General features: G+C 33.6%; 5 protein-coding genes across 6 annotated transcripts in view; 2 read left to right on the top strand and 3 right to left on the bottom strand.

The window, feature by feature from the left end:
- Window positions 1–3,658, bottom strand: part of LOC100640275 (leucine-rich repeat-containing protein C10orf11-like) — an 8,669-nt gene extending 5,011 nt beyond the window's left edge. Inside the window, exons 1-2 of the mRNA XM_011411745.2 lie at window positions 3,456–3,658; window positions 3,068–3,328 (exon numbers count right to left, since the gene is read on the bottom strand). Of these exons, the coding sequence (XP_011410047.2) occupies window positions 3,068–3,328; window positions 3,456–3,652 (458 nt within the window). The 5' untranslated portion in view covers window positions 3,653–3,658. The remainder of the gene's footprint in view (window positions 1–3,067; window positions 3,329–3,455) is intronic.
- A 135-nt stretch (window positions 3,659–3,793) lies between these two features.
- LOC105316677 (THUMP domain-containing protein 1-like) lies at window positions 3,794–6,855 on the bottom strand. Its single transcript, XM_020008962.1, has 6 exons — window positions 6,757–6,855; window positions 6,605–6,715; window positions 4,769–5,013; window positions 4,355–4,475; window positions 4,162–4,314; window positions 3,794–4,110 (listed from the first exon to the last, which is right to left on the bottom strand). Exons 1-6 carry the CDS (start codon window positions 6,829–6,831, stop codon window positions 3,874–3,876), a joined length of 942 nt encoding a protein of 313 aa, XP_019864521.1. The 5' UTR covers window positions 6,832–6,855; the 3' UTR covers window positions 3,794–3,873.
- Window positions 6,856–6,888: 33 nt separating this feature from the next.
- Window positions 6,889–10,783, top strand: LOC100640401 (mitotic spindle-associated MMXD complex subunit MIP18-like). The gene is made up of 4 exons (XM_003383975.3): window positions 6,889–7,051; window positions 10,228–10,433; window positions 10,486–10,531; window positions 10,578–10,783. Exons 1-4 carry the CDS (start codon window positions 6,934–6,936, stop codon window positions 10,679–10,681), a joined length of 474 nt encoding a protein of 157 aa, XP_003384023.1. The 5' UTR covers window positions 6,889–6,933; the 3' UTR covers window positions 10,682–10,783.
- On the top strand, window positions 10,740–13,150 carry LOC105316678 (transcriptional adapter 1-like). Its single transcript, XM_020008961.1, has 3 exons — window positions 10,740–11,319; window positions 11,377–11,498; window positions 12,790–13,150. The coding sequence occupies exons 1-3, from the start codon at window positions 10,783–10,785 to the stop codon at window positions 13,040–13,042; spliced, it is 912 nt and encodes a 303-aa protein (XP_019864520.1). The 5' UTR covers window positions 10,740–10,782; the 3' UTR covers window positions 13,043–13,150.
- LOC100641666 (UBX domain-containing protein 6-like) lies at window positions 12,989–17,722 on the bottom strand. 2 transcript variants are annotated; one of them, XM_020008959.1, is made up of 10 exons: window positions 17,542–17,722; window positions 15,234–15,400; window positions 14,522–14,644; window positions 14,181–14,278; window positions 13,973–14,127; window positions 13,792–13,916; window positions 13,654–13,748; window positions 13,452–13,585; window positions 13,244–13,386; window positions 12,989–13,190 (listed from the first exon to the last, which is right to left on the bottom strand). In XM_020008959.1, the coding sequence occupies exons 1-10, from the start codon at window positions 17,654–17,656 to the stop codon at window positions 13,083–13,085; spliced, it is 1,263 nt and encodes a 420-aa protein (XP_019864518.1). In that variant the 5' UTR covers window positions 17,657–17,722; the 3' UTR covers window positions 12,989–13,082. The 2 variants fall into 2 exon arrangements, with proteins under 2 accessions (XP_019864518.1, XP_019864519.1); XM_020008960.1 differs by having other exon boundaries at window positions 15,221–15,400; window positions 17,542–17,681.
- Window positions 17,723–17,724: the final 2 nt, after the last annotated feature.

A 17,724-nucleotide genomic window follows, 5' to 3' on the forward strand; every position in this document is an offset into this window, starting at 1 on the left:
AAAAGGTACAAAACAAAATGTAGTTGCAATCACTGTCAATTAAGAGCAAAAAATCATTGTAAATAATGATGAATGCACTACAGAAGTTGTTTGGGGGATAGAGACATGTTTCCTCTACTTTATTTCATATAAATCATGACAAAAAATGACACTACTGATTAATGACAGCCTTTTACAGGTCACAAACAAGACGCTTTCTTGCTAAAAGTCGGCAGCCGTTGCTAAGAAAAGGGGTAGCCTGCATCCGTTGCCTAGCAATGTACAAAGTCAATGTAGCAACACGGAAGTTTCCAATCCCTTTGATTTACTCTATTATCTATGGTTATTGCAAAACTTAACAACCACGCCCACTGCTTGTCACCTGCACAGGCTGCTTTCTTAGTCTGTTTCTTGGACTGTTTACTTACCAACTCACTAAATACTGATGCTGTGGGCAGGGAAAGTGGTTATCAATCTCTAAAAAGCCCTGTTTGGCATCATTTTGAAAAGTTTAACACCAAAAAGGTAGTTTATAATCATTCAGTAAAAGCAGTTCAATTAATCGAATATTCGTTCGTTTAGCATGCCAATTATTCGAATAGTGAAAAATACTATTCGTTTCAGCCCTAATGTAAATACAATCTAGCTCTACCCATTGTGCCAATTGCACATTACAAAAGATATATGTACACATACATGTAGGACCAAACTCAAACTAGTCTTGCATGTATTCTCCAAAACTGATGCAGTGATAAAGTTACATGAATGTATATTGTAAACATATACATGTATACATGTAGTTTAAAAGTTTTAGCACCATGTGTCATTTTCTTTCATACAACAAAATGGCTGCTGTGGAGGTAGTGGACCTTCAACTTGTACATGTAGCTACTACTAATTGGGCCAAAAGGCAAGAGTAAGGTTTGGTTCTTCATCAATTTTTCCTCAAGAACCAATATCAAAAAGGGACAATGCCAAGCCAGTGTGGGATATGAGATTACCATACAGGTACACATAGTAAATTTTGAGGGCATATAATTTTGGGATTTTGTTGAAGGTCTGAGTTTTTCCATTTTGAGGGAATTCAATTTCACATTTTTTGCATTTGCATTAAGAGCACATGCTGCGCATGTGCAGTTAGGCTGACACTTAACAAAAGAATGACAATGTTCCCCTGGGCTTGGAAGCAGATGTCACCGATGATTATATCAGATATGAATTTTTGTGATTAAGAAATCACAAACAAAATCTGCAAAATTAAATATTACATGAAACTACATGTACATACTGTACTTTCGTAAATAAAAGCCTTTAAGAAGTATCTACAAGGCAACTACATGCATGTTATTCTAGGGCTAGATTTTTGTACTTTTACTTCCAATTTTACAGCTACCCCGGTGTTTATAGGTCTGGCTTTTATATAAGGATATACGGTATACCCATACGGTAATTTTACCTAAAAATCATTTGGAGTGGTTTTTTCTAAAAACAGAATACTTTTGCATCTTATAGAGACTCATATAAATGTGTAAATAATAATCAGTATTAGTGCCTGCATTGTGACATACATGTATAAGTACACTTCTCTTTGTTCCAAATGCATCAACGTTTTTTTGACAAATTTGCATCAGGAATTCGACATAAACATGCATGGTCGTCATCTACTTTACGTGAAGCATGTATGAATCTGCTTTATAAACAAATGTATGTGTATGAGCGACTTCAGCATAAATACAAAATGCATACATACAATGTACATGTACAACTGTTATGTTACACCTATCAATACATGTATGTTACATAACCAACAAGTCATCTACATTGTATCTTATGAGCTACTTCTGTTAATGCTGAGGTACAATGTATCACTATCACATAAGTAGAATAATAATAGAAAGATCTCATTTATGACAGGCAGCAGAAATAATTAAAACAAGCAGTTACTATAATTCATTTTTAAGTACAGACTTAGAAAACTGACATGTTGTGTATACTATAGTGGCTGGGCTATTAGCGTCTGCAATACATTATGTAAAATACCTTAAGGATGCAATTGTACTTATACGTACATGTACATGACTTTCATGATACTGACATTTGGCTAGTATTTAATTTAGTTATTTAATATTAACAACTATAAGAAGCATAGACTTAAAATTACTTAGCAATTTTTTTAAAATTGCTAAAATTTGCTAAATTAATACCCACTAACAATTGTCTCCTTAAGGTACATTATTCTGTTAATAATTTTTTTATCTTTCAGTATTCTGACTACTACATTTATCACACTAACTGATGAATAATCTAATGATAATCATAATTATCACTGTTATTTAGATTTTACTACGAATTGCGAAGGGTAGCAGAAATAGCATACTAATCTGATTGAGTAGTAAGACTATACAAACAAACATATGAGTACTTGTTTTAGAATCTGAAATTGAAAAATGAAAATTACAACATCCCCAAGGTTTAAAAGTACACTTGTCAATTAATGTTTAAAAATACATCCCACAGTTACATATGTACCTTCTGTTAATGTAGATTTAGGACTGCTCAATGTTAAACAAATTTCACTTTCAAAATTAAAGATTGCCACAATGTACATGTACATGTATACACATGGCATTTAGAAATTTCTTTTTTCATTTTAAAGATTATTCTTCCACCAGGAATGAGAACAAAATTAAACTCTGACAAAACATACTTGCTATATGGTATTGCAGAAACACTGAATGTCAATAATTATTTGTAATAGAAAGTTTTCCCATTGCAGTTTACTTCATATTCATACAAACTACATTACAATGTAACTTATTAAGGGTTGAAAATAACAAAGTACATGTATCTTTTTCTCACTATAACTATTTTCATAAGAATTAAACTGCTACACAAAAATTAAAGAGAGGATATTTATGATGAATGAATAACATAAATATTATGTACTCTACCAGTTGAACATTACGCAAATGTATAATCTACAACAATGTATGTACATGTACTGTACTTTACATACACGAACATATCTATAAGTACGAACGATCGCACATTGTGTTATAAAAACACAGTAAAAGAGATACCTACATACCTGTAGTCAAGATACTGCTGCCTTGTGCCCCCATTGAAATAACTAGGTGCAGCATCATTTTTCATCATTGACAAATACCGCAAATTCGGAAACTGAGTTGATATCTTGTCTATAAATAATGCAAGATTAGTTATTTTGTTTCCATTAACCCATAACAATTCCAAACTTGGGAGATACGGAAATGAAGTATGTGACGTGACACTATTGTTATCCAACACAAGTGATGTTAAACTTGTTAAAATTTGAAGAAAACAAAAATCTCTAAGTAACATTAAGAAAAATACTTCTATTGAATAGTGTAATTTTAAAGAAATCTTAAGTGCACAATACATGTAATGCTTATTGTACTGTGGCACAATGAGTTGTCATAAAACAATTGAAAGGATACGTTACATTGTTGTAACCAATGTCAAGAATTCTCACATCTGAGGGTCTTAAAAACACATCTCTTGGGACTTCGTTCAGTTCCCGATGAGCCAAAGTGACCCTTCCCGAAGGTTCTGAAGGCCGATTGCCATCCTTTTTAGGTCTACCCCGAGACATTGACAAACTAACTTGACCGAGTTTCACCATGCACGTGACCATTCATAAATCCGCCCTCAATGGAGTAGCTGTAACGCGTGCATACACGTGGTGCAAAACTAAACTACCGGGGTCGGTACTTCTCAGAAGGCATTTTTTCGACAAAAGGCTATGGAGACTTTTAAGCCATTTTATGCATTATTCTCAATCAGCAGTATCACTATTAGTTGTAATGCATGGAAATTAACAGAACTAATAAACAATTACATGGGTAACTGATAAAATCATAATTTGTCAAGTTCGTCCTTTTGATTGTCATCCTTCAAACTTCGTGGTTCTTTGCAATCAAGATCATTTGGGACTTCCTCCTTTAAATTGGCAGGACAACTTTTTTGTGAGGTAGCAATTGATGGTATGGAACTGTCACCACTTTTTAGATTTATCGTTTTCATAGCAACACAACTCACGTTATACTGCTTTAATTCATAAAAATCTTTCAATACTGAAAGGCAGCATAAATTCTAAATGTAAAACAAAGTATAACCCATTAATCAGAATGACAGAATTAAAACCTTCAAAACTTCAGCACATACAACTAAAGTTGGTTGCCTTAAGTTAACACAATGGTAATATGCTCCACTATCAGTTACAAAAGATGCCAGAAGATCAATTAAAGTATCTCGTTTGATACCTTGGTTGTTTCTAATCTTGCAGCGAACAGAAAACTAAAACAAATGTAAGAGTTCAAATTAATTAATAACTTACCTCTATTGAAGAGGATGTGTCAGTGTGAAAATGAGGAGAAATAATACTTGGAGCCATTTTTTTAATGTCATTTATACTGGCATGACAAACATTTTTCACTGGAATCATTTTTAGACAGAATCTATGACCAATGTCATTGTGTGTGTAAAATTTAATGAACAAAATTGTAAAAAATATTTCCAATAGCCATTTAAAAATTTTTATAATCAATAATTTTATCGAGAAATATTGATAAATATAGATTCACTTGATGGAATCCCATTAAAAGTAAGGGTGGGAAAATATGGGTTTTGTTTTGAGGTTTTATTGCATGGCTAACCTTAACACTACTATAGCACTGTCTAAAATACAACAGTGTACCAAAAGTATATCAATACAAAAACACTACGAACTTTTACTACCTATTATTATTACCTTGTCTTTTGAAGTTCATTATCTTTAATGTCACATAATAAATGATGAACTAAATGACATGGATCAATTGAAGAATCACATTGAATGAAAACAATATTTTTAACACCGGTTGACATAGCTTTAAATCTCATTGTAGGTTTTGCTTTTATTGTACTAATTTCCTGCAGCAGAAGGTCACCAATGTCCTTACTCTGTTCTCCTTCATCAGAATTAGATGATTGAAAACCATAAAGTTCATCAGCATACTACAAAACAAAAATTAAACATATTTGATTAGCTCAGTTCATTGAGGTAGCCACCACTCCATTATAGTCACTATTCACTTAATTTTTTTTGTTGCAGCAAAATTAATGTGTCTAAAATGTTTGTTGTTCTGAAAATTATCATTTGTTGTTTTCAGACTCTTGCATGAAACTTTTAAACATCAATGAAATGTCCTTGCCATTTGAAATCAAGTAGTGCCATAAGTAAGGTAATAAAAAACTAACATGCATGCCTATTATTAAACCATAGTTAAACTAGCGTAATTTTCACCTAAATTGGAAAACATTAAGGCCAAAATTTTTTAGGGCAGTAAATTTCCCAAATTTAGACTTGCAAACATCAATTTTATAACAATTAGAATGTGAACAAAGTAATTTCTGAAAAGCAAAATTCACAGAATAATTTTTTGGGTAAAATAAGATTTACATGGCTAAAAAAGTTTGCATTATACAGTATAACATACACACTATGACAAGAAATTGTAACCCATGACTGAAAATGTCTCTATGTACCCTTGCCATTAGCATCAGTCTTGTCACTGAAGCACACAAGCAAAGTGCAACATTTCCATTTGTAATAATGGGCATGGTATATTATAGGTAGTACTGTTCACAAAATATTAACATAAAATGCAAGTTAGGATTAGGTTAATTCACACTTTTGTCATCTCAGTAAAATAACTATGGTTACTAGCTTACTAAGTCATGTCACCTATTGAAGAGATTACAAAGTAATCACCATAACATTCACTAATGTGATCTATAATAATAAACATAAGTTTTCACAAAAATCCAGACATAGTAACAATCAGACTTACATACTGGTAATGTGCACATACAACACACAAACACTCTGCATTGAAGCTACTGCATGTACATGTACATTCAAATGACATACAGCTTCAGTATGGAATTTCCAAATGTCAAATTCAATGTTCAAATTTTCAAATTTAAATTTCATCCAACTTCAGTATGGAATTTTAAAATTACACAAAGGCCAAAGACATTACATAATATTCTCTGAAGTCAATTCAGTTTACATGCCCATGATAAACATTCCTGATAACAAAACAATAGAGGATATGCGTGCTAAGTATATTCATAGCTTTTTAGTACTGTATATCCAACCCACACAGTAAATTGGCTGCCATGTTGGACGTCAAGTTTATTAAGAGTTCAATGGGGGAAAACATATTTTCTTGCCTTGCTACCTTCTTGAGACCTTTTTCGGAAGCTTAGAAATCATCCTGAGGATCTAATGGGGCATAGTAGTCACCTGAAAAATTGCTATCAAGAAATACAGAGCGGTTTCCTGGTACCAAGCCTTTTTCTATCATTTCTCCATTGCTACCAATGGAAAGTTGACGTCCAACGAACTAATTTTTTTCTTGAAAGTTATGACGGTATGCAATGAATACATTTATTTTGCAATGAATGTACTTAGCACGCATATCCTCTATTGCTATTGAAAAACCTATAACTTTCAAGCATAATTATTAAATAACACCACAAGTGCATTAAAACGTCATTGATTAGAAGGGTGTCATCAATATGAATGATAATTTAATCTCACTTCGTTTAATAAATCATAGGCTTCACTGACACACAGTTTCTCCTTATCATTTGTAGTAATTAATATTCCTTGCATTCCAACAGCTAACTCTGGGATTTTACTAGTTTTGAACTAATTACAAGAAAAAAGATCTATTCACATTGATGCAATACTTTTTTCGACTTTTTCCATCTTTGTATGTGCTTCTTCCTTTTTCTTGATTCAGAAACTTCGACACTTGCCATCATTAATAATGATAATAATAATTTGGGCGTGGTAGTGGGACGTCCAGCTAGCTCGAGCTCACAACTGTCAATAATTTTTCTGACGACAACTAGACGCATGGCAGCATGATGGCAGCTGATAATGCCAATCCAGTTGTGTTTGAGGTCGCTAAACAAAGACCTGTTACAGTAGAAGAAGAGAAAGATGACGTGTATGATGAAATAGATGCGAGAGAAGTGTTTGGTGAGTTTTGGTGGATTATTAATTTTACCTGTAGTACATAATGGGGGAGGGGTTGCAAACAAATCCTATTCCTAGTCTTGCGTAGCCAAACCCATTTCCTATTTGACATTTTTGGATGGTGGGGAAGGGTCTGGTGTACGTACCTGAATCAAGTTGTTCAAAGGGCGACCGTCGGCTTGGTCATTGTTACTCATGTCAGGCATTAAAGACTAATTAGAGGTATAATTAGAAAAGTCAGGTGTGGCTATACAAGATGGCAGACAATCTTCCTTCAGCAGTGAACAACTTTCTAGTTTCTACGCATTTTGGCATTATTCTGAAGGAAAAAAGCTATCAGAAGCTACTGTTTATTTGCATCTCAACCATCTCTCTACCAGACTAGCTAGATTATGGCAACCCTAATACATGCTTTTAAGTTTGCAAACGATTTTTATCATACATCATATGAATTGTTGTCAATACTTTATGCTTACTGTACTGGTAAGAAGGTAGCATTGTAGTGTCTGATCCAAAGGGACTCTTAAGGATTTTACCAGCCACAAGAGCCTTTGGAATGGAAGTAATGTTGTCAGGGTATTCTACAAAATGTCATTGTAGGGATTTGCATACTGCACTGAGTCAGGGAGACTATTTTAGTACTTGTTGTAACACTTGTGCATTTAAACTGATATTTTGTGATTGCATGTGTATATTTAGTGTTTTGCATGTCAGTACTAAAGGATGGAACAATTCTTTCTACACTTGCAAGCATGTACATGTAGGTCTTTCTCAGCAGATCCAACATAGCAATGTTTCTCCTCCTTTTATCCTTCCAAATATTGCTACTGATAGTTTAAAGCAAAGAAAAGTTAGAATACACAGTTTATCAGCCATATTGCAACAGACCCATCCAAGAAAATGACTTTCAATTATTCAACAACTTTCAAGTATCCAACAGAGCTTCCCAATTCTCACTTTACTTCCTGGAACAACTTGATTCAGGTACATACACCAAACCCTTCCCTCGCCGTCCAAATGTCAAAAAGGGGGATTGGTCTGGCTATGTGAACCCCCTCCCCCCAAATCCTGGTCCTTATTGTTTCCCTTTGAATCTCTGGGCAAATGATAGGCTGGCTGTCTCATGAATTTGCTATGATTATAAGGAGGGAAGCTTCACAGAGAAGCTCATGCATGTAGCACTGTACATGTATAAGTGAACGGTGAAGTTGCCATTTAGAAGTATAGACCATGCTGACCACCTTAGGCATCAATTAGAAAAAGTTATGAACTTTATCAATATTGTATGTGGTATATACCCATCATACCCATGTGTCAAGATTGGGCACCATTTTGTGTGGCAACTTGGTTATGAAAGTCAAGGGAGGCGCAAAAAAGTTAAAAATCACTTGTAACAAGAAAGAATGCCTGTGAGCTTCTCTTATGAAAGATTGGTCGAATTTACTTGAAGTTAATACTGGTTTGTTTTTATGTTGGCCCGTTGGTTCTCCATTGAAAGTTACCTACCAAAATGACGGCCAGAATTTAGTTCATCCTAAACCTTGCCTTACTACCATAAAAATTTTTAATTGGGGCGAGCCTGAGCGAGCCCTGCTAAGACGAGAGAGCATCTGTATGTATGTACGGGCATTGGGTTGTCTAACTATTACTGAAGTTAAATATATAGCCTAATCTTCATTGAAAGTGGGTGTGGTCACAATGAATAAAATGGCGGCTATCAGCAAGTCTGAGCTTATTTGCAGGAAGCGGTCAGCAAGATAAGACTAGTCTGCTGTTCAAAGACTTCTCTGGCAAGAAGAAAGTTACAAAAGCAGGCATAGAATCTTTTTTCTTCATATAAAGGACTCTGATAAGTTGAATGTAAGTGAGAAAGCTGCATGTACTGTAGCTAACTGCATGCGTTATGAGATCTATTCTAGGTGATATGTTTCTTCTCTAACAGCAAGCCTAAGTTAACAAAGCAGATATACAATCTTCTTCAAGTATGAGTTGTTAAGTGATTCTGTCTCTGATGAGTTGAATGACAATGAATGCTGAGAGAAAGCTGCATGCCTTGCTAATTTCTGCTGCTTGTGCATGCAGTGATTGTGATTGTTTCTAGCAGCAAAGACAGTTAACAAAGCAGATGTACTGTCTTCTAAAGACTCTTTAGCGATGAATTGATAAAGAAAATTTACATTTTTTAACTACAAGATATGGACTACTCATGTACACATGTACATTGCTTTACTTGCTCATACATGTTGATCAGACAGCATATACAATTAACCTATGGCTTGCTTAGGCTCGCCCCTTTAATGTTCTACATTACTCCTAGTAATTCCTACCCAATCAATTCTCACCTAAGGTGGTCTATACGATGGCTGTTATGTATAACATGTACATATATACATGTCACTGAATCCTATAAAGGGACAAAGATAGTCATGTACATGTACATGAACATTGTACAAGCATTCACTAATTATACCAGTTTAGTGACCCACCCCATCCTGGGTTTAAGTAGTGATTTGACAACAAAACCTACCTAAAGTCTAAAGTCATACTATTAACCAATTTTAAGGGCCTGTTTTTATTTCATGCGTGGTATCATTTGATCTTTTGGTGCTTGAAATTTTTATTAAATTAAGTGTGCAATCTTGATTGTAATTATATATACTCATATAAAGTGTGGTTTATTGGGAATGATGCAGTATAGTATTTAAAAAGCAAGAATATTGAATTCTCAACCCATTTGGTTGTCATTATTTGACAATACCCCTCCTACTATTATAATACTTCCCATCTTTTGTACATTTGTATGTACATGTAAATGTGTAATTGTGTTACTGTCTGTCAATATTAATTGAAGCTTCAACTGTTTTTATCTATCTTTACATGTTTATTGTGACAACATGGGAACTGTACAACTAAGTGAAAGGCCCATGACATGTAATTGAATAAGTATAAACTTGATGTTGCTATTTGCTAACCTACATACAATCTGCTTGGCTCTGTAATGGTCAAGGCTTAATGCACTTTGTTATAGTCATTTGGTAGCATTGTGGAAATTTCATTACTATACTAGTTTTATCAACAAAGTTCACAATTATTTTAAATACATGTACATTTTAAATTGTAGTTACAATTATGTTAACAATTCAAATTTTCAATTGATAAATTCTTTTAATTTTTTATAGATTTGATAAGACATATTAATGATCCAGAACATCCACTGACATTGGAAGAATTAAATGTTGTTCAAGAAGATTTAATATGCATCAACAATAAGGAAAATTTTGTATCCGTACACTTTACACCAACTATACCACATTGTAGCATGGCTACACTCATTGGCTTGTCTATCAGAGTATGTCTTCTTAGGTCATTACCTAATCGGTTTAAAGTTAGTTTAAAAAATTTGGTTATAGTTATAATATCATCCTTATGTATTGAAGATTGATGTCATTATTACTCCTGGTTCTCATATGTCAGAACAAGCTAGTTAGTCATAATTTTCATTTCCAATTTTTAACAATAGCATTTTTAGTTAACAAGCAGCTAGCTGATAAAGAGAGGATAGCAGCAGCAATTGAAAATAGTCATTTACTTAATGTTGTGCATCAATGTTTAAATACTAAAAGAAAACAGTGACTGAACTGGAATTTTTTAATAAACTAGATCTACTATGTATTAACTATAATAACACGAATTAATATTAATTTGAGTTTGTCAGTTTGAGTTTGTGAAACAAAATGGAGGCGGTTGATAGAACAAGGAAGGAGTTGTTTAGCACTTTGAAGGACAAAAGTTCCAGATATTGGGAGCTCATGAAAAGTTGGTACAAAAGAAGGATATCTAAAGAGGATTTTGACGCGAAAGCCAAGTCTTTATTGGGAGATGAAGGAATACAACTACATAACGAGTTCTTGTTTGCAATACTGGTGAAATGTCATGTTGGTGTTCCTAACGAATTGGGACCAAATGTCATGCAAGAGTCAATAGTTGTTTCTGTTGGTGGAACAGCACAAGAAGATTCCAAACGTTTAAAACTTGATTCGTCACATCCTACAGACACAACACCCTATGGTGCGTTTGACAGATTGACACTTCAAGTTCCATCAAGTACATTGATATGTGGCAAAGATCTAGACAGGCTTTTATTGTGTTGTCATGAACTCTTATTGCCTGACCCAGCTACACTTCAGGTGAGGATGCTATTAGAAGCATGGGAATGTGGTTTGGAAGGTGTATCTGAAGTCTCTGTGCAGTATATGATGATAGCTACTAAGGTAACATGCAATAACCTACATTGTGCTGTGTATAATCCTAATTGTATTATTTCATAGTATTTTCTAAAGAATATTATTGCAGCATGCATTGCAAATACTACTTTAACTGAAAGGAATTTCCAGAAAGACACTGTTTTCCAGAAGGACGATGAAGTAATAGATTTCATGTCTGGCCACAGGTATAGCCATTTCATGTGTATAAAAAAGAAAACTGAATTTTGTCCATATTGTCCACAATAAATAATCATTAGTAGTCAGTTAGGGCTATTCCATATCTGGGGCTATTCTGTCCTTTTGTATAAAGCAGGCCTGGGGTCAATTACAATTAAATGTAATCTATTACTATTACTATTACAGCCTTTTTTCAAAGTAATCTATTACTATTACTATTACAACAAAGTATATTACTATTACAATTACTATTACAATACGCCATAGATTTTTATAGGTTACTGATAAAAATAATCTAATTTTGAAGTTAATCTAAGCCATTTTATAGTTTCTAATTAAGAATGCTTTGTTATATTTATGATAAAAAGTCTCAGTACTGAGCAATAGTTCCTGGCTAACGTGCTATTTTCCTATTGTTACTTATTAGTGTAACACTGCAAGTAATAGCTATGTAATATTGAGATTACATATTACTTTGACCATTATTACTATTACTATTACTATTACTTCCTGTTGCCAAAGATTCTATTACTATTACTATTACTATTACTTGGTGCCCTGTAATCGTTACTATTACAATTACTATTACATATTACTATTACCCCAGGCCTGGTATAAAGGAGTGAGAAATTAGTGTGCTTGGATCAGAATAGCCCCTTCTAGGTAGTCCTACTTTCCTATTGTAATAAATTTTTAATTGGAGTAGGTACAGAACTAAGACCAAATTTTCTACCTAGCAACAGCTTGATCCCTACATAGCAAAAGTGAAAAAGCTGGCAAATTACTAGTCTTTCTTCGGACTGTCAGAATCGTCCCGAAATACTGTCCATTTACCTAAAATTTGAATGAAAACTTAAAACTGAACTTTGCCTGTATTAATGAAAAATACCGTAGATCAGGAAATTTGTGTGGTAGAAAATTGTTGTGTTCTAAAATTGTGCTGATTTAATTTTTACTAAATATGACTGTGTCATGTATTATTGATTGTGACATGTACATGTAATTATATGGGTAATCTAATTTTTGCAAAATTCTAATCCAGTAAAATTAAAATCACAGTAAGAATTTCCAGGTAGATGGTAGGTAAAATAGACTTAGTAAAACACAGTGATGGTTAAAATGAGTGGATAAAAGCAACAAGAAGCGAGTTATGACTTTGTGAATATTTAATTAGATCATAGTACAGAATGGGTTCAAATAGCCCTGAGGTACTCTATGTAAATAACAAGTATTGTGTAGTCCTACATGTACATTTACATATTCTAATACTCATACTTTGCCATTGTTATTCATTTATAGTAAATCGTTACAATCTGAAGCTTTACAAGCTCAACACTTTTCCAAGACACACCAAGGAAAATTTTCATCATCAATAACACTGTTTCATTTGAGAGACACATTACTTGCGAGTGGTAGTGTGTGCATTCCTAATCATTTTGTACGCCACTGCTTGCTAGAAAGAATAATATCAAGACTCTGGCATCCTGATAAAGATGAATTGAAATGTAAGCAATCTATTCAACAGTGGCAAAAGACATATACTCTACAATAATAACAATAATTTGCAACACACCCAACATGTCACATTATTGTCATAATTCTTTGATTGTTTGTACAATATCTGGCTTTAAAATGAGATCATATTTATCACCACATGAAATTTTATCAGTCCATGATAAGTTAAGAACAGCAGCTGGTGCCTATAAATAAAATAGCCTTACTACATGTAATTGTCATTAATTTTAGAACTTACCATTCCCAGTTGAGCGAGGCTTGCAGCATCATCTGAAACAATTTTTTGCAAAAATGTCAAACTATATAATCTTGTTGGATCAATAAGATGGTGAAGCACAAATTGCCTGACTTCTGAGAACTTATCAAATGGCCAAAAAATACCTACATGTACATGGAGTTTTACAATAAAAATTAATGACGATGTCAAAAACGTGTTCTGTCTATACCTTGTAATATCACTCCTTCTGGGAATCGGATTCTTATCACTACAAATTTGTAATATCGCATGGCACTTTTAATTTCATCTCTTTCTCTCATTGCTTTTGTTCGTAACATGGATTCCTTTTCCAAAGCTGCTGATCTATTGTACAATCATTAGTAACTTAATTTATAAAAGGTTGCATGCATGTGCATGTATCCACTGCTAACTTAAGTTTTTGCTCTTTCTTTATTTCTTCAATGGACATGTTGTAAAATGAGTCTGGTAAATCAAACTGATTTAGTTTACTTGTTGCTATAAAGAGCTATCAAATTTTATATTGATGAAGAGTTATGAATAAACCAAACCTGTGAATTTCTGTCTAACTCGGATTTAAGTGGAGATGCTGACACAAGTAGCTGCTTGAAAGCTGTCAATTCTTCCGTCTTGGTAGCTACATCCTCTGAAAGAACAAAAAAGCTAGTTTCGCCATCTACATGTAAAAGGAATAAATAGCAGCAGTAATGGATAATTATTATTATTCATAACCTTCAAAAGGTAATACTTTTAGTTGAAATCCAATAGCTTTTAAGAATAGGTCACTTCCTATTACACACAATACCTTTTCTTGAAAATTCTTATTGTGAACCCGAATCTTTCTAAACTTTACTTCTGTTGGATTATTTATTATGTTATCAAGATAACTATATGTGTAATGATGTGTAAATAAAAAAATTATGCAATGCATCAAACTAACCGACTGATGGTGTCAATACAGAGCTTCTTTTGCTCTTCATTTCTACACAAGGTATGTATCATGTGTACAGAAGAAGACAGTGGCTCTTTTATGTATTCCTACATGTAGATTGAGGATGTTAGATGGTGCTAGATCTATCAGCAACACAGATACACAATGTACATTTAGGACAGATGGCGCACAAATGTAATAAGATTGATATTAATAAGAAAATGGCTTGGGTAATTCTGCATAGAGACAGGCTCTCTAAGAAATCTCTGTAATTTCAAGTTTTTAACTGAAACAAGAGTATAATAGTTCAAAGGTGCATGTGTACAACATGTATGTACAAATGTATCTACCTCTTGCAGGCAAAGTTGAATGTGACAATGAATTTGGTTTTCAGGAATTTTTTTCTTGCATATAGCACAGCAAAAGTTGATAATGATTTCTGTAGTTACAATTGGAGAATGTGAACTGGAAGTCTAAAAAAGTCGAAAGTACAGTACTTAAAATGGAACATTTACAAGTAAATGTTTGTAACTATACAAGTACATTGTGTGTAACTTTAATTAAAGTAACTGTAATTATATACATGGATGAGATACCGTAGATCGGGAAATTTTCGTTGTTAAAATATTTTCGTGGATGAAGTGACCCGCGAAAATTTGACACAAAATATTTTCTACAGTGAATAATAAGATTACCGAAATTATTTTAACGTGCAGCGGTGCACTGCACCCACGAGGCTCTTCAAGTCTTCTAAAAGCCCAGAGAAGGCCTGAAGCTCTCACCAAAGAGGCTCCTTGTCAGTTTTAGTACTGTCACGAGCAACTTCCATTGAATAGCTGTCCATCGTCATCAAGAGTTAGTAGCCACTTGTGCGGTTTATGACGTGTCCAAAAATTTTCATGTTGAAAAAATTTCGCGGATGGGTCAACCAGCGAAAATAAAATACTTTGAAAAAATTTCACGCCAATTATTTCTAACATGAAAATTTCCCAATCTACGGTATATATATACAAGTACTGCACATGCATATACAATATGTGGTATGTTACTTCATTAGCATACTGCAGAAGCCTTAGATTCTTGGGACATTGCAGCATAGTCTTTGTATAATTCCCTTGATGACTTTACAACAGGTCCTCCTTTTTCTAATCTACTTACAGCAGCAGCTCCAGCAGTTGCTGATGCACTAGACTGAGCTTGCCTTTTTGGTGGTGGCTTATTATACTCATCTACAGTGGATGCAAAAATTGGTATTAGCTTCATCTTCATCAAAAATTCACACAATTTAATAATTAAGACTTCTTGATGCAAGCCTTCTGCTGCTCATCTCAAATTCCCAATGGGCAAAATACAAACATTTAGTATATGTATATAGTCAAGCTTATATATAGGCCTTTGCCACTAAAGTATTGTGGAACGACTACAGCTAGCATGACCTGTATCTGTGGTTATCAGGCTCCAGAGAAATTTAAAACTAAAATGCAAGCAGCAAATTCATGTCATCATAAAATTAAACAATTTAAAAGTAGAATACAATAAAAATGGTATGGTGTAGTGTTGTTTTGGTATGAACATTTGTTTTGGTTATAGTTTTAGTTACAGTTCGAATGGTCACTTTTCTTTTAGTTTAGTATTAGTTTTAGTTTAATTCTTCAATCCTTTTTAGTTTTAGTTTTAGTTTTAGTTTGAAACTTGAATAATGTTTTAGTTCTAGTTTTAGTTTAGTTTCAGACTTTGATTTTCTTTTAGTTTTAGTTTAGTTTTAGTTTAGTTTTAGTTTTTCACTATTAAAATAAATTTAGTTTAGTTTTAGTATTTAAGAAAAGTTTTAGTTTTAGTAAAAATTTGAGTAAATATATCCCATAGCACTAGCCATTTTCTAAAATTACAAGCACAATGTGGTAACCATGGTTAAACCAGGTGCATATAACATATGCATGCATGACCTGTAACTAACTAAAAGATATTTTGGTTTATAGGATGTAATTGTATTAGTTTTAGTTTTTTTTGAAAACATCATTGACTTTTAGTTATAGTTTTAGTTTAGTTCTTTTACTCTGTTTAACTTTTAGTTTTAGTTGTAGTTTTAGTTTAAACCTCCAATGACTTTTAGTTTTAGTTTTAGTTTACTAAAAGTAAAATGGCTTACTAGAAGTACTTTTAGTTTTAGTTATAGTAAACCAAAACAACACTAGTATGGCGATCGTTTCAAATTTAATTCTAGATGCTAATTTTTTTGGTTTCAGTACTCAACCCAATACCTACATGTATGTACATGTACATGTACAGGTACATATAGTCTTGCCCCACCCCTTCACTACCTGCGGAGGAAGGGTCTGGAGACTTTGCTATTTAAAATAAGTGCAAAAAGACCACATGGTTGGCTCTACATGATGTGACAGAGGAGACCAGATCAATGAAAACAGCTGAAAGAGTCTCTTGGACATCTTTTGCAGACTTGAGAGCAGCAACTCTTAACTGACAGAGTGCCATAGTATTTACTTTTTATTGATGACGTTTTATTGCAAACACGTGACAGTATTATTACGTCATAAGTGCAAAGCCTTGTTAATGCTGCTCTTAAACCTTGAGAAAGAAGTACATGGAGCATTGCAGGCTCTTTTCTTCCTTTATATGGTCCTTATTCTTCCTCTTTTGTGTTAAATAGAGCTCTTCTGTCACATGACTACTTGTCCTACGCGTGGTTCAAGCAATCTGATTGGGACGTCGATTTCTCTGCATAAGGCACATATTTTAGATGGCAGTGTCTCCAGAACCTTTCTCTGCAGGTAGTGAAGGGGTGGGGCGAGACTAATGTACATACAGTCATTGGTGTAGATACATATACAGTGCATTTGGGTAAGGTACATTGTCCTTGGAAAGGAAGGTTAACCAGTGTTGATCAATTCTTTTAGAAAAAAACAGGGCAATTTAATGCGTGCTTTATTCTAAAGAAAAACAAACTCTATTTCAGTTTCAGAGTCAAGCTGTCAACGTGATGTACAATATTGCAAATCCACTATACATGTACATGTAAGTAGTTATCATACCTAGAACTGGATGCGATGTGACCAAGAGGAACTGACAAACAATGTGATATCACTACAAGAGTCATTTTTATTACCATTAAGAGTAGTTATTGTCATTGTGGGTGTGGGATGATCATTATGAAATATAGAGCGGCAGTAATTTTATGAGTTCTATCTTTGGTGCCTGGGAATGGGAACACCAATACCCCATTTGTTGGAACAACAAAAGTAAGCTTAATGGAATGGTTTAGTTTAGTACAATTCCAGTCATGTAGTTTAAACATAACATAAATTAGACTAACATAAAATGGCACTCATAACAGGTCAAAACAAGCTAGTACCTTTCATGTCAAGAGGCTTAGACTTTTCTTCATGAAGAGTATGGCCAGTTCCAGCTTTAGAAAACTTATAATCTAGTTTTTTCTTCTGAAAAAACTCTTTCACTTTGTCTGCCATGTTGCAACAGTCACTCACTAATCCAGGCTCCTCCTCTTTGAAATTTGAAAATTGAGTTGTGGCGTGTC

This window comes from Amphimedon queenslandica, unplaced genomic scaffold (genome assembly GCF_000090795.2).
Source record: "Amphimedon queenslandica unplaced genomic scaffold, v1.1 AMPQUscaffold_13503, whole genome shotgun sequence".
NCBI lineage: Eukaryota > Metazoa > Porifera > Demospongiae > Haplosclerida > Niphatidae > Amphimedon > Amphimedon queenslandica.

Coding starts and splice junctions, on each gene's coding strand:
- LOC105316677 (XM_020008962.1), bottom strand. CDS start 6,831: ATGATGGCAAGTGTCGAAGTTTCTGAATCAAGAAAAAGGAAGAAGCAC. Junction 6,716..6,756: donor GATGGAAAAAGTCGAAAAAA/GTATTGCATCAA, acceptor TCTTGTAATTAG/TTCAAAACTAGTAAAATCCC. Junction 4,315..4,354: donor ACACATCCTCTTCAATAGAG/GTAAGTTATTAA, acceptor CATTTGTTTTAG/TTTTCTGTTCGCTGCAAGAT.
- LOC100640401 (XM_003383975.3), top strand. CDS start 6,934: ATGATGGCAGCTGATAATGCCAATCCAGTTGTGTTTGAGGTCGCTAAA. Junction 7,052..10,227: donor AGATGCGAGAGAAGTGTTTG/GTGAGTTTTGGT, acceptor AATTTTTTATAG/ATTTGATAAGACATATTAAT. Junction 10,434..10,485: donor CATTACCTAATCGGTTTAAA/GTTAGTTTAAAA, acceptor TATGTATTGAAG/ATTGATGTCATTATTACTCC.
- LOC105316678 (XM_020008961.1), top strand. CDS start 10,783: ATGGAGGCGGTTGATAGAACAAGGAAGGAGTTGTTTAGCACTTTGAAG. Junction 11,320..11,376: donor ATATGATGATAGCTACTAAG/GTAACATGCAAT, acceptor ATTATTTCATAG/TATTTTCTAAAGAATATTAT. Junction 11,499..12,789: donor GATTTCATGTCTGGCCACAG/GTATAGCCATTT, acceptor ATTCATTTATAG/TAAATCGTTACAATCTGAAG.
- LOC100641666 (XM_020008959.1), bottom strand. CDS start 17,656: ATGGCAGACAAAGTGAAAGAGTTTTTTCAGAAGAAAAAACTAGATTAT. Junction 14,645..15,233: donor AAGAATCTAAGGCTTCTGCA/GTATGCTAATGA, acceptor CGACTTTTTTAG/ACTTCCAGTTCACATTCTCC. Junction 13,387..13,451: donor AGAAGGAGTGATATTACAAG/GTATAGACAGAA, acceptor ATGTACATGTAG/GTATTTTTTGGCCATTTGAT.